The sequence below is a fragment of the Phallusia mammillata genome, chromosome 3, assembly GCF_965637545.1.
Source record: "Phallusia mammillata chromosome 3, kaPhaMamm4.hap1.1, whole genome shotgun sequence".
In the NCBI taxonomy this organism is placed as follows: Eukaryota; Metazoa; Chordata; class Ascidiacea; order Phlebobranchia; family Ascidiidae; genus Phallusia; species Phallusia mammillata.
In genome coordinates this window covers 2,112,208-2,127,968 of record NC_137254.1, presented here as the reverse complement: position 1 = coordinate 2,127,968, position 15,761 = coordinate 2,112,208, and the positions used below count along the sequence as shown (strand labels likewise).

The 15,761-nt window shown below is 36.4% G+C and overlaps 2 protein-coding genes across 2 annotated transcripts; both read left to right on the top strand.

The window, feature by feature from the left end:
• The first annotated feature begins 7,500 nt into the window (after nucleotides 1-7,500).
• LOC145218168 (uncharacterized) lies at nucleotides 7,501-9,874 on the top strand. The gene is made up of 2 exons (XM_080085565.1): nucleotides 7,501-8,250; nucleotides 9,701-9,874. The coding sequence occupies exons 1-2, from the start codon at nucleotides 7,501-7,503 to the stop codon at nucleotides 9,872-9,874; spliced, it is 924 nt and encodes a 307-aa protein (XP_079941691.1).
• Nucleotides 9,875-14,072: 4,198 nt separating this feature from the next.
• On the top strand, nucleotides 14,073-14,894 carry LOC145218167 (uncharacterized). Its single transcript, XM_080085564.1, has one exon. The coding sequence runs from the start codon at nucleotides 14,073-14,075 to the stop codon at nucleotides 14,892-14,894; it is 822 nt and encodes a 273-aa protein (XP_079941690.1).
• The last annotated feature ends 867 nt before the right edge of the window (nucleotides 14,895-15,761 follow it).

Genomic DNA, 15,761 nt, shown 5'->3' with positions numbered 1-15,761 from the left:
GTCTGTTTGTGACGTAGATGTGTTAACTTGCATCTTTGTACATGTGCTGTATGCTAATGTGAAAACTTGTGTGTTTGGAAAAGTTTTTTTTATTCAACCAGAAACGGAGGTATAGAATTCACAAACAAAAGGCACCAGCCGAGCAGAACTATGTTGATTTTGTTTGTTCGATTATAAACTGAGCAAATTCCCAACAGCAGTAGCACGACAATTGTTGAATTTTACTTGGCTTTAACTTAGGTTTGTTTGTGTGTTTAATGGCATGACATGTTTGTGCTTATTTTGTTAAAACTGTAACAACGTGTGACCCACTTGTTGGCTTGCATGACCAAATAGTTGGCGAGATGTTAACTAACATTTGGGGCAATTATGTTTGTTTATTTGGAAGCCTTTCGTTTCGCTATTTCCTATAACCACATGCGAACTGTTCGTATGCGTTACGGTGGTTGAATGTGTGTAACATTATGCATGTTTAAAACATATCGGAGCATACGCAGCCAAACGTTTCATGGAATCAACACTACATGGAGAATTTAACACTGACCTGGGCATTTTACGACCTGCGGCCACATCCCTGTCTGGCCTGCGTGGGATCCAGTAAATTAAAATAAATCCAAAATAGGCCTGTACATGCTGTGCATGAAATATGGCGGTATTGTTTTAAGACTACCAATGTTTTGTATTTTTACGTAAGCGTAGGTGAACAGCTAAATTTGTCCAACCCATTGCTACGGCATGAAGCCTTTAAAGATTATTTCTGTCCAAAATAAAACAGTTGCCATAGGTGAAAAACACACAAATAATCTGATTTTCACAAACTGAAGAGCTTAAAAGCGTATTTGATTCTCCAAATTCGATAAAAAGTTTTGGTTCTAACTTTTCAGGGTAACATTGCAATGTGGGCAGGTGTGAAAGACTTGAGGTCGTAGCTGAACAACTGATTTACAGCTAGTGGAAAGATTAATAATGGGCTTGTTGCTTTTTGTACTTCACAAGTAGTTTGTAAATAAGTTGAGCGCGTAACTTAATACTTTGTAAACAAAGCAAGCTAAACTAAAATTACTATTACATGTTAAACTTTTCCACAAACGAGTTTGATTTACAAGTAAACGTTAGAGACATCTGCGTTTAAAAATTTGTCCAGCCAATATTATTTTACGATACCTTTTTATTTCGATTCAGCTCTTTTGCCACCAACTGAGGATCATGTTCTCCCAATTGTTTGCCTCAATTTGTGACTAATAAATGACGCTTGTAATCGGACACGCTTGTAGAGGAAATTGTTGAACAGCTGACTGCTAAATTGCGAAACCAGTTGGTGCCGTTTGACGTGTAACTTTACTCGACAATTCGGCTTTGCAGGTATTTGAAAGCGCACGCACTGAGTGTTTCTCTGTTTTTAATACAACTATAGATGAGCGGTGTAAGGCATGAAATATAAGTTTTCATTTTAATTTGAACTTAAATTTAGATTGCAATTACGTTAGTTCAGGCTTCGCAGCATTACCAATTACATGACTTTCTTTTTTGTTTTATGTAGCATTCTTATCTGTAGAACATTTATTGTGAGAATTTTGACACGAATCTGAAGAACTTTGATTAATGTGATGTTTGGGAGAAAAGATTTTAGCCATCGTGGAACGTTGAAAACAGACATGTTGTCACATTCCAAAGAAAAATCTGATCGATGTGATGTTTGTGAGAAACAATTTAGCATCAGTGGAAATTTAAAGAACCATATGCTAACACACACTAATAAAAAAACACATCGGTGTGATATTTGTGGTAAAACATTCAGTCTTGGTTCAAATTTAAAAACCCATATGTTGATACACACCAGTAAGAAACCCCATCGCTGTGATTTTTGTGAAAAAAGGTTTAAACGGCGTGATCATTTAAAAACGCACGTGTTGACACACACCAAAGAAAAATCTCATCGATGTGATGTTTGTGAGAAAAGATTTGCTCAAAGTGGGGCTTTGAAAAGTCACATGTTGACACACACTGAAGAAAAACCTTATCGATGTGATGTTTGTAAAAAAAGATTTCGGCGACGTGGACATTTAAAAACACATATGTTGACACATACCAAAGAAAAACCTCATCGATGTAATGTTTGTGAAAAGAGATTTACACAGGGTAGAACTTTGAAAAGCCACATGTTGACACACATTTATTGAAGTGGTTTTTTGGTTAAACTTAATGTATTTAGGCTTCTATTTCACCAATAAACATTTTTAAAAATGGTTTTGTAAAGAAGTTTGTCGGGCACTTTAGACTTAGATTTTCCGCTACAAAACTTTTTGCTTGAAAAGTGCTTAATATCAATGAAAATGGCGAATGTTAAACGATATCATAATCAAAGCAAGTTTGATATAAAACCATGTACAGTGTTCTAGTTTGTGATGCTGCATGTATGAGATTATTTGCAGAAGCGTCATTTTCTTTTTTAGCCTTTTTAGTGAACTGGTAAAAAATGACAAAAGCAAAACAGAAGTCCTGTGCATATTTAAACCAGGGAGTCGAACCGCTTGTCATATGGGTTAAGGTTCGGTTCGGGTTCACTTGGTTTTGTTTTTAAGGGTTCGGGTTCGGTTCCGGTTTTTAAAAATGTATATTTTCGGGTTAGGGTTTTGTTCCGGTTCGGCCAAATTATCCGGTCTGAACCGGTTTGCGGTTTTTAAACCGGTTCAAATTTTTATTCATTTTAATTTTATTTTATCCATCATCTACGTGGCCTTATAAAACTCTTTTTGTACTTTATATTGTACTTTCAGTGCTGTGTTTGAAACAAATTCGCAAAATATAAAACAGACTGCATTTTTTACTGGTTCGGTTCCGGTTCGGGTTCAACGCCAAACGAAATACGGGGTTCAACTCCGGTTCGGGTTTTTAGAAAATCGTAATTAGCGGTTCGGGTTCGGTTGGGGTTTAATGGAATTAACCGCTCAACCCGGATCGCTGGTTCGGGTTTAGTTCCGGTTCGACTCCCTGATTTAAACTCTGACATGTTGCAAGAGATATTTATCTGCAGTGGTGGATCCAGTATAAATAAATAAGTCGGTTGAATAATATTCTACAAACCAGGTACGCTATGAAAAAGACGACAAAGTACGGGTACGTTACGATGGAATGTGTTGGATGGAATGAGGCAAATATGATGTTTAAATAACTGAAGCCTGAGTTTAGGGAAACAGCAATATTGGAAGGACTAAGTTTATTGTGCATTGAGTTCTTGAGCAGTTACGGTCATTTTGATTATATTTATTCATGAAGCGCGACCTAACACCACTTGTGTCCGTTGCTATTTTATATATTCCGGTTACTGACTGTTTTCATCGACAAAAGCATTTAATTTTATCATTAATGCGAGCGGTGGACGTTTCAAAGCGATTTTTACATTTACTTAAATTTTAATGGAATTAAGTAGCAAACTTTCAAATCGAGCATTCTATTCTATTTCTGTTGAGCGTCAACACGTGTCAGCTGAAAACAACAGTATATTCCTACAACTTTGTGACATAACAATAACTAATTTGCCCAGTTTTATTGCAAGCCTACATGTGATATTAGAATGGTTTATTTCCTCTACATCATGGTATGGCGAGGTGTTTATTTGCAGTTTAAAAAAATACATTAGCAACATATACGATGGAAAACTGCGACCCATCTAAGTTTGCAACAGCGAACCGCATCCTAAAGTCGCGCACCCAGTTAACGTCGATTTGGACAATAGCCGAATGACCGCTTGATTTGTCATGCGTTTATAAATGACGGGCATTTGTCAAACTCGCCTTTTCTTTTAGCAGCAGTGTGCAGTAAATTGTATTTCATTGTTGTTCATGGATCGCCCAGATCAGAATCAATTTCTACAGCGTAAAATAGCCCAAGTTATGAACAAACAGACGAAAGGTTTTATCTCTGCAAAATTATCACATCTTCTGTAAGGTAAAACGCAAAAATATGAGCGTTACAGTATGATTGGTAGAACGATGTACATTTGTTTGTATTGCATTTGTGTAGAAACCGACGTCATTTCAACGCACTAAATTAGTTTAATAAATACGTAAACATCGGTTTATGTCAAAGCTTACTTATAGGCAGACTATTATGAAAGGACTTAGACGTAATGCTAAACTACAGCAGAAGCATTTGGCCGGTCAGTCAGCGCTGTATTAACGCGTTTTTCTCACATCGTTCGTGTCTACTTAACCGTGACGACAACTACCGATTGTCGTAACTTCACCAATGGTCAAGTTACATGCATCAATGCACACACTCAGAGCCCCAGAGATTTAACGCTTTGTGTTAATAGGAGTGTAGAGTTTGAGCTGAAAACTATCGACTTATTTTAGCGGAGAAATTTTGCGCAGTATTCAATGGTATTTTTTTAACAACAACGGACAGGATCTTTTACGTTCAGTGCAGAAACACTATGCAGCGTTTAACTCGTTCTCATCTGGTTTATCTTACTTTGAGACTTAATTTCAAACGTACGAAATTTAGACGGCGCAGCTCTACAACCAATTATCTCCTAAAATATTACACGTATGCGCAACAACTGGCCATGGTGATGTAGTTAAGGGGTTTTCCGTGGCGCAGTAACGTTGTTGAGTTATTTATTTTGTTTGTTCAAGAAACTTGAAACGCTAGTTAGCTTATAACTTAGGTCGAGAGTTTGGCTTTGCAGATATTTAAAACGCATGAAATAATTGTTTTCGCTACTTATAACATGATGTACTACTTTCAATAACCGTTATAATTCGCGAGAAATCTGGTTATCTCTGTAAATCCGTCTGTTAAGATAAATTCAGATCTAAATATTGATGTGTGTTATTTTCGAGAGAAACAACTAACTTTTTGGTTTGCTGTTAACGCCCAATTTATTCAGCACCCCTTTGGTACTTTGCATTCAAGTAACTGGGTTGAACTGATGTTGTTTGTGTATATTGCTTGTTGTGGCGCGGTTGTCTCAAACACCGACCGGTCGCAACGACAAGGGACAATAGCATTTCAGTATTCTATCGTCCATGTGTTTAGCGTTTGCAAGCGACTTTTGAAAATACTGGAATAAATATTAATGCGCTAACAAGCAAGTTTTGTAATCAATCACTGCTGCAGAGTTCAATTTGTATGCCGAGCACATAAACGAACGCATTCATAAATACGGAAAATGTCGCCAATCGCTGGCCTGCATGGACACTTTATAACATTACTACAACATTATTAGAAACATTATACTTTCACAACATTATAACACCAATAACCGTAACAAATACGCGTAACCGTGTAATTGTTTCCAAGCAACAATAGTTGGTCTATTTGCTAAGCAGCCTGGCAGACAAGATGCTTTATTGCTGCTTAGTGTAATTTGCTTGTTTTGCGTTTATATAGAAACTGAAGCTGTTCTAACGCACTAAAGCAGATCAATGATTGAGTTAACATCAGTTTGAATTAAAGCGTGGATGTAGAATGCAACGAAAGCCTCGAGCATCCATAATGTTTATATAACACAAAACATTTGACTTGCGCAAGTTACTTTTTGTCAGATTTCCTCATGTCTACTTAACCGTGACGACAACTACACACTGAAGTCAGTTCACCAAAGGTCCAGTTACACGCATTGATGCACACAGTCAGAGCCCAGGCATTGTAGATTATCTCGTGCTGGCGCAACTTGTGAGTTTTAGCTGAAACGCATTGACTTTTATTTTTAGGCATGAAACAATGTTAATCTGTGCAGTAAGGTATTGATACATTGTCTGTAGTAAAACAAATCATTGTTCCACAAAAAATGTGTGGCTTGTTTAGAGATAAATTGAGACCTTAAGAGACACTGGTTGTGACGAATGGCTGGTGCAAAAAATATTTTTCGTTTAATCGCAAAATGCTATGCAGCATTTACCTCAAGCGGATTTTGAAATTACTGCAATTTTTAGTAGTGCCCTGAAAGGTATTGTTTGCAGCATTATGACATCTGCAAAGGTAACAAAAATATTTTGCGCGTAACACTGTTATTGTTTACAAGCAACAATAGTTGGATTATTTCATGAACAGCGTGACGGGTATTTTGCTGCTGACGTTAACTATGTTTGTACAATGTTGCTGTTGTGAAGAAACTGACTCTGTTCTAACGCTCTGAATGAGGTCAATAATTGTGTTAACATTAGTCCAAATCAATGCCTACGTAAAGGCGGGATATAATGAAAGGTTTCAGGCGAAATGCTTAACCAACGCAGGGAACATATGACCTGTCAGCCAGCGCTGTATGTAAGCATTTTTTTCACATGGCTTGTGTCTGCTTAACCGTGACGATAATTACGCACTGACGTCACTTCACTTATGGTCAAGTAACACGCATCGATGCACACAGTCTGAGCCCCGCGCATTTTAGGTCATCTAAAGCTAATACGAGTCTTACGTAGCTGTAAGCTGAATCTATTAACTTACTTCTAGGGGTGATGAATGATATTTGCCACAAAAAATGCTGCATTGAAGAACAGTATCTTGTTGCTTATTCAGATAAACACTAGCGAAATAGTTTGGTGTACCGACTGGTTGTTTCAAGTAAATTATTATTTTTTGTTTGGTAATGCTGATTATTTTGTCCATGGCTGTGTTCAAACGAGTAAGTTGCCTGATTGTATCAGAGTGTACAAAAGTATAAGGTTGCAGTTACACGATTGATATTTGTCTCAAATATTTAAGTATGCGCAACCATAGACGATTTGAAGATAACGTTATGGCTACGCATAGAGTAAACAGATTTTGAAACGAAAGATAGCAGAAAATATGCAAAGCTTGCCTGGATTATTACACTTGACATAAAATCTTGGTGACCTTCAAACAAATAGTTTGAGACAGTATAGTGTGTAGTTAACACTATTGTAACCAGAAACATTTTTCCAGTTCTTTCCAGAATACTAACATCCACAGTTATTTTAGGGACAAGAGGCTGTGAGAGATTTACAAGACAGCTTACTGTTAAACTCAGAAAACATAGATATTACAGCTTTCAACATGACAAATGAAGCCGTAGTACTTGTACAATTTAACCCTGTTTCAAAACATGCTAACTTGAACATAAAGTAATTAAGGATAAAGAATAAATATATGACGAACATAATTAGTATCATTCCTTTGTTTCAAACAGGTCTCTGAACGTTGAGTTAATGCCAAAATTTTCTTCTAACAATATAAGTTAGACACATTGATTCACAAAAAAAAACTTTACAACACAGAAGTTGGACCCTGAAGTCTCAACGCATAACTTAAAATGGTTTGGTTTACCTGCAAACTTCCAACAAACTCGCAGGAATACATTGTCTTTTTCAATGTGACATTAACGAGATGTTTTGTTTAAAACATCCAAAGGTGATGTTTGCGAATCAAAATGGATTCACAATATCATTATACAAGTCAACTCGTGTGGATAAGAAACCTCATCGATGTCATGTTTGTGAAAAAACATTTCGCAAAGGAGGTGATTTAAAAAGACATATGCTGACACACACTAAAGAAAAACCTCATCTATGTCATGTTTGTGAAAAACGCTTCACCGAAAGCGGAACTTTAAAAAAGCACATGTTGACACACACCAAAGAAAAACCTCATCGATGTAATGTTTGTGAAAAGAGATTCAGCCGAAGTGCGAATTTGAAAACACATATGTTGACACACACTAAAGAGAAACCTCATCGATGTGACGTTTGCGAAAAGAGATTCAGTCAATGTGGAAGTTTGAAAAGACATATGATGACTCACACCAATCGGAAACCCCATCGATGTCATGTTTGTGAAAAATCTTTTGCCCTCAATAGCACATTGAAAAGACACATGTTAACTCACACTATCGAAAGACTTTATCGATGTCGTGTTTGTGATAAACGCTTCACCGAAAGTGGAGATTTAAACAAGCACATGTTGACGCACACAAAAGAGAAACCTCATCGATGTGAAGTTTGTGAAAAGAGATTCAGTCGAAATGGGGATAGGAAAACACACATGTTGACGCACACCAATGACAAACCATATTCATGTGATATCTGTGAGAAAAGATTTGCCCTGCGGCATGTTTTAAAAACACACATGTTGACACACACCAAAGAGAAACCCCATCGATGTGACGTTTGTGGAAAAAGATATCGTCAAGGTGGATATTTAAAAATGCATATGATGACACACACCAATGAGAAACTTCACCATTGTAACGTTTGTGAAAAAAGGTTTTACGCCGCTGGAACACTGAAAGTACACATGTTAACGCACAATAAAGAGAAACCACACTGTTGTGATGTTTGTGAAAAAAGCTTTGCCCGAAGTGGAAGTTTAAAAAGACACATGTTGACTCACACTAAGGAGAAACCACATCGATGTGATGTTTGTGAGAAATGTTTTGCTATTCGGAGTCATTTGAAAACACACCTAATGTCACACATCGATGAGAAACCACATCCATGCGATATTTGTGAGAAAAGTTTTTCCCTACAGCGTTATTTGAAAACACATATGAAAATACACACCGATCAGAAAATCCATCAATGTGACATTTGTGAAACAAGTTTTGCCCTACAAAGTTATTTGAAAAAACACATGAAAATACACACCGATTAGAAAATCCATCGATGTGACGTTTGTAAAACAAGTTTTGCCCTACAATGTTATTTGAAAAGACACATGATGATACACACCGATCAGAAACCCCATCGATGTGATGTTTGTGAAAAACGCTTTAGACAAGGTAGTCATTTGAAAACGCACATGTTGATTCACACCAATAAGAATCATTAACGATGTACTGTTTGTGGAAGTAGCTTTGACCAAGACGGAACTTCAAAACATCGGCGAGCATTTCAAAATACACATGTTGGCTCACATTAAGGAAAAAACTCATGTGTGTTATGTGTGTAATAAATGCCTTGCCAAAACTGACATTTGATAACTACATATTGCCTCACAGCAAAGAAAAATTATATCGATTATTCAGTCGATGTCGACAGTTTAAACAACACATGTTGATTTATGCTAAAGAGCCATCCTATTGATGTAATGTTTGTAAATAAAATTCGAAAAACAAACAAACGTGCAAAAACCTAAGTTTTTGGGGGGTCTGTAATCCAAATGAAGACATCCGATATACTTTGGTAAAACACAAGTTGTTATGTATTGGCGTTACAAATTAATGAGGTAATGTTGTGTGTATTACATCATTAATAGGGCAAGTTTTTGTTGCACTAAAATCGTGAGAAAGTTGCACTTAATTTTAACAAAAGTTGCATGTATGCACAAGTTTTTAAAAAAATACCAACAGTCAATCAACACTGCGCTATAAAAACAAGTGTCCTAACTGGCAACTAGCACTCTAGCCTCATTCAATCAGTCTCGGGAGCATTATTGGGCAACAATCTCTCTTCAGTCTTCACTCACGCACGAGAAATAAAAAGGTGAACGGGGAGAGTAACAGGTCCCATAGTATACTATCACTGCGCCCCTAAAAGCTGAATGGTACATTTTAATTAGGCTAAGATTCAGAGTTCAAAATACTACTTGACGTGAAGATGACTAGCGGGTCGCAGGTTGGATATCCCTGCCTTAGACTTGTCACCTTAACAGATATCAAGGATTATCGCTTCTTACTTGCAAAATAACGAATCCACTTTTATAAACACACAGTTTATCAAACTAACGTATCTCAACAAAGGTTTACCTTGAAAGGCAAGACACAACCTGTTTCCGTTTGTACGGGCTTGGCCAAAAGCCAAGTCATACTTCCACTTCTAACTTCGTTCCGGCACTGTCGTGCTTGGCTGAGGTTGTTGAACTTCTAGCTTGCAAACTGACTGTTGCGTCATTGATAACATTGAGATGCAGCTAATTCATCGCATAGCTCTTTGTCATGCAAATCAAAGAGAATAGAACCATACTAGAAATAGTTTATAGGATGCTTTTTAAATCACTCCTTTGCAGTTTGCGCAATACTTGATAAAAGTTGCACGAAAAATAGAAAAAAGTTGCAACATAAAATTCCTACAAACAGCTTAAAACATCATACTACTCAAATTCTGAGTATTTAGCAAGCTGTCGGAAGCTGTAAAAAAAAGTTGCAAAAACTTGTCCTAGTCAGTATGGTTAAATCAGTAATTTGCAGCAAAACTAATTTAGAAATGTTGAAATTTAACACTTAAATATGTAATAATGTGACACATCATTACTTGAAAAGCAGTAAAATTGTTTGAATACAGCAGTTGACTATCTGGGTCACTAAATTTATGAAATATGAAATAGAAATATTTGTTAATTAACTTCCCAAATTTTGTACAAATCAGTAAAGCAGAACAATAGGCTTTGTGATAAGAAAAAATTGTCATTAAATCATAACACTTTCATGTAAAATACTTTCAAAATACTATTTAAATGTAATTATGGTTAAATCAGTAATGCAGCAAAACTAATTCCGAAATATTGAAATGTAATACTGTAGCGGTTGTCATGCGAAAGCATTAGATTTAAAATCATAAACTTCTAAAATAACCCAAGTCATTTAAACGTTTAGCGTATTTTTGTGTCCCAAATTTGATAGCTGTTCGTGTTTGTGCGTTGGGGATTAGGCCGTCGCAATTTCCCTTTGTTACGGAGTCAGGAAGCTTGTGTTTCCAGCCGTGCGCCTGCAAAAGTGATTTAGTGTTTCCTGCTGAATTTCGTACCACGTGTTTTGAGCTATATAAGGTTTTGCGTTTCGTTCAATAAAACACTCTAAACTCCGGAGTCAAAACACTCTACACACTTTGTACTTTGTAGTCTACACTCCGCACTCTACGCTCTGGAGACAGAACTGGAAACACACTAGACTGGGAACATGCTGGCCTTCAGTCCACTGTCGCGACGGGCCATGATGTCAACACATTAACGGCTGACCCCCAAAATACCTTAACATGTAATAATCTAACATCATTACTTGAAAAGCAGAACAATGTTACACAAAACTCCTTAGAAAAGGTATTGCATCTTTTTTACCTGTTAGCTTCTGACGACACATTTTCAATTAAAATCAAGGACCTTTTAATGATTTTTGTTTTCTTATTACCAACGTAGTAAGTAGGTATCAACCCAAATGATTTATGTCAAAACAGTTTGGTATAAGCATAATCTATGACTTTTTTAATCCTCAATGCAACTGTTGAAAACAAGACAAACAATATTGTGTAAAAGTTTGGCTTGAAAATTGGAAGTTTTTCCCATTCCAATCAAAGATTTAATCCCCGCACAATCAAGAACCTCATTCGATTGGAAAACCCTTCTATAAATGTCCAGCGCCGAAGACACTATACAAACTTTTTGATAGCAGTTAGATTTTGCTCTTAGTCCGTCAGATGCCCGTTGTGTTTAAATTTTGTTAAGTTAGATTTTATCGTACACAAGTTGTTCCTTTTTCGTTTGTTCCTGATCGTTTCTAATACAAATTGTAAAACAGCATGTAGGAACACTGCCTTGTATAGCGAAAGAGACATCTGCAAACAAAAAGTTCAGAACCTTACTTAGTTCCTCATAAAGCAGAGTTTAAAATGATTTAAACTGACATGAAAACTGGCTGCAAATCAAAGTACAAATTTTTAGGTGTGGCTGTATTGCGTCAGTGACGAAGAAAAAAATAATGTATTACAACATCACAAATATACTATAGGAAAAACGACAACGCTAAAAACATCCAAATTTTAGTATAAGCATACAGCATAGGTACAAAAATGCAAATTGGCAGTCCTACGTCGTCGACATGTATTGTGACATCATTAACGTGAATGCGTCACTGCATTTCATTGTGCATGACAGGATTTTCTATGCGAGCTAAATGATTGGTTATTTCCTGCGCTTGCAAAATGACACGAGCAACATTGGTTAAACCAAGATTAATCTTCCACCCTAACAATTAAAAACACACAATGCTTTAAAGCAGTTACATAGCCATGAACTGTTTTTGGGGAAATAGTGCATCAGTGGCCTTATAAAACGCTTTAAACAGTGTTTATTTTAAGAAGGTTATTCAATTTTTACTATTTACCACCTTCTTTTCCTGTGATTGTTGTCAGGTGTATTAGTAGGTTCTATACCAATATATAAATAAGAAATGATTTTTTTACGTTTAAATAAACAAATACTAATGAAAATTACTAAAAATACCACAACGTCTTTTGTTTCTATCTGTGTTTTCATTGACTGTTTGAATATTTGTGCTATTTTCTATTATGGTAACTTGTGTCTTTGTACAATGGCTAAAATTTTGCTTCTTTATAAATCGTTTTGCATTTCGTCGTACAAATTAACGCAAAGGGCTTTACATACTTTGTAAAAGTTCCATGTTCGAAACTGAAAATTAGTTTTCAAACGGACGTAAAGCATACACTGACGAATAACATTTTCGAACTATCCAGTAACCCTATGCAACATTTAACTCATCTCTTGCTGTGTACTGTGATGTCAAACTGGTAAATTGCTTCCTGCAACACGAGAACATCCAAACATCGTATGTCGCAGCTGCACAACCGATTCCTGTCTAAATTGCATTGTGCAGACCTATGCGCAACAGCTTGTCATTTTAGCCCAGTTGCTAGTTTCCAAGGCCAAGCTAGTGTGTAGTATGTCAATACGATTTTGTTTGTCTACTATGCTAAAGAAAAACAGCATTAGATATGAGGAAGTTAAAACTATTTTAAGTAAAAAATGTGTCTGCAGTATTAAATGATGCAAGCAACGCGAAAATTTTAGTCTAGTTCGGAGTTTACAGGGTCAAGCTAGTGGTCAATTTGTTAGTACGATTTTGTTTGTTTGCAATGCTAAAGAAAACAGTTTAATGTATTTCATTGCTAAGATAATGTATGTTATGCTACATTAGGTATGAGAAAGTAAAAACCTTTTGACATGACTGTCAATTGATGCAAGCGACGCGAAAATTTATATTGACACTGCATTACCGATGTGTCAAATGAATTTGATCAGCGGTGGGATTCAATTTTTTGTGAGCCGGTTCTGTTACAAAAAAAAAATAATTGACAGTAACCAGTAATGCTAACCGGTTCGCTGTTCTGATACAATTTTGTGAGACGGTTCTATAGAATCGGTGCAAACCGGCTGAATCCTACTAGTGAATTTAATGCTGCAAAACCATTTAGTTATTTCGCCAGCGAAATATGTCCGATCAGTTGTTTTTCCCAGTTTGTGACCAATATAAATGACGCTTGTAACCGGACACGCTGGGAAAGGAAGTTGTTGCACAGCTGACTGCCACATTGTGAAGCCAGTTAATTAGCATATAATTTCGAGAGTTAAACATATAAAATAGTTTTCCGTTTACTGTGTTTTTCCGTTTTAATGCAGTTTTAGGTAAGCGTTGTTGTAACGACTGCTTTACCTAAAGACCAGATTTGATTGTTTCAGCATTACGAATTAGGGGACGTTCTTATTTGTTCAACGTAGCATTCTTGGCAGTAGAACATTTATTGTAGGATTCATGTTTCAGGGGGCATATGTTGACGCCCACTGATGCGAAAGCACATGTATGTGAAATTTGTGAGAAACGATTTCCTCACCGCGGACACTTGGCAACACTCATGTTGATTCACACCAAAGAAAAACCTCACAGATGTGATGTTTGTGAAAAAGAGTTTAGCCACACAGTTGGTTTAAGAAGACATATGTTGATTCACACCAACGAGAAACCTCATCAATGTTATGTGTGTAAAAAAAGATTTAAACGAAGTGGAAATGTGAAGACACACATGTTGACTCACACCGATGAGAAAGCACATCGATGTGATGTGTGCGAAAAAAGATTTAAACGGGGTGGAGATTTGAAAAGACACATGTTGACACACACCAAGGAGAAACCTCATCGATGTGATGTGTGTGAAAAAAGGTTTAAACGGGGTGGAATATTGAAACAACACTTGTTGTTACACACTGATGAGAAAGCACATGAATGTGAAATTTGTAAAAAACGCTTTTGTCAACCTGGACAGTTGAAAACACACGTGTTGATTCACACCACAGAAAAACCTCATCGATGTGATGTTTGTGAAAAAATGTTCCGTACCAGTCATCTTTTGCAAAGTCACATGATGATCCACAATGAGATACGGCATCATTGTGATTTTTGTGAGAAAAGCTATTGCCAAGTTGGAAGTTTAAAAAAGCACATGTTGACACACAACCATGAGAAACCCCATCGATGTATAGTTTGTGAAAAAACATTTAGCATCTGTGGAAAGTTAAAACTACACATGTTGACACACACCAAGGAAAAGGCACATCAATGTTGTATTTGTGAAAAAAGATTTGCACGTAGTGAAACTTTGAAATCACACATGCTGACACACACCAATGAGAAACTTCATCGATGTGATGTTTGTGACAAACGTTTTGGTCAAAAAGGAGGTTTAAAAACACACATGTTTACACACACCAATGAGAAACCCCATCGATGCGATGTTTGTGAAAAAAGATTTAGTCTACAAGAAGGTTTAAAACGGCACATCTTGATTCATACAAAAGAGAAACCCCATCAATGTCAAATTTGTGAAAAAAGATTTGCCCATGGTGGAAATTTGAAAAGTCATATGCTGATCCATACTAATGAGAAACCTCATCGATGTGATATTTGTGAAAAACGGTTTAACCTGGGTGTACATTTGAAAAAACACATGTTAACACATACAAATGAAAAACCTCATCGATGTGATCTTTGTGAAAAACGATTTGCACGAGGTGAAGTTTTGAAAAGACACATGCTGACTCATACAAATGAAAAAAACCATCAATGTCGTATTTGTGAAAAAAGGTTTGCCCGGGGTGATTATTTAAAAACGCACATTCTGACACACACCAATGTGAAGTTCGTTAATTAATTTTGCGTTTGTATAAAACTTCTTAAAATCTAAATGAATGTTTTGAAAAGTATTAAAATTAACAGTACTCCAATCGCGTTTTCGATGGAGAACGATTACTATAATTCAAACGCAATAATGCACGCTAACGAGAATCCGTACATGTTAAATAAAATATAAAAACATATACATTTGTCACTATCAGAAGCTAAGAAACTGTTTTATTTATCATATCTGTCCCTTCTCAATTTTGTATGAGTACTCGCAGTTTATGTCACATATATTGTTGATGCTGAATATATTTTTCAAACAACATTTACTCCTTGCCAAAGTGTTTTATAACAACATGCGAGTTTTTGTTTCCCGTGATTAAAATTGTTAGAACTGCTGACCAGCCAAGGTTCTTAGAATACTTGATTGCATAGATGCATGTAAAGTGGTTAATAATATTGTAAGCCTTGATTATAAGCTGTACTTTGGGATGTTAGACACTATTCTTTCACAATAGTTGATAGATTGGCTACAATGTGAAACTAACTATGAACAATTGTTGCTGAGGAAATTAGCTTCGCCAGCAGTTCGTATATTAACCTGTAATGTTTACATGCAAATGAAGTTTACACAGAAAATTAAACATAAGCATGTTTGGGACTCGCCACCGAGCCTGTGTTGCTTAGTTGCTGTGTGCCAGACCAAGGTAGGCTGTTGTCGTCGGTTCGAATCCCACCACAGGCTAGATTTTTCTACCCCATGTATGGCAATGCTTGGAAACCAGCTGATTCGGTGCAACGCCTTCAGTGGGTCTGGCGTGCTGTAGTTTTCCTGTACCATGCAACACATTGATTTCATTGGTACAAGCAGACAACTTTGCAAGAAGAGGAAAATATT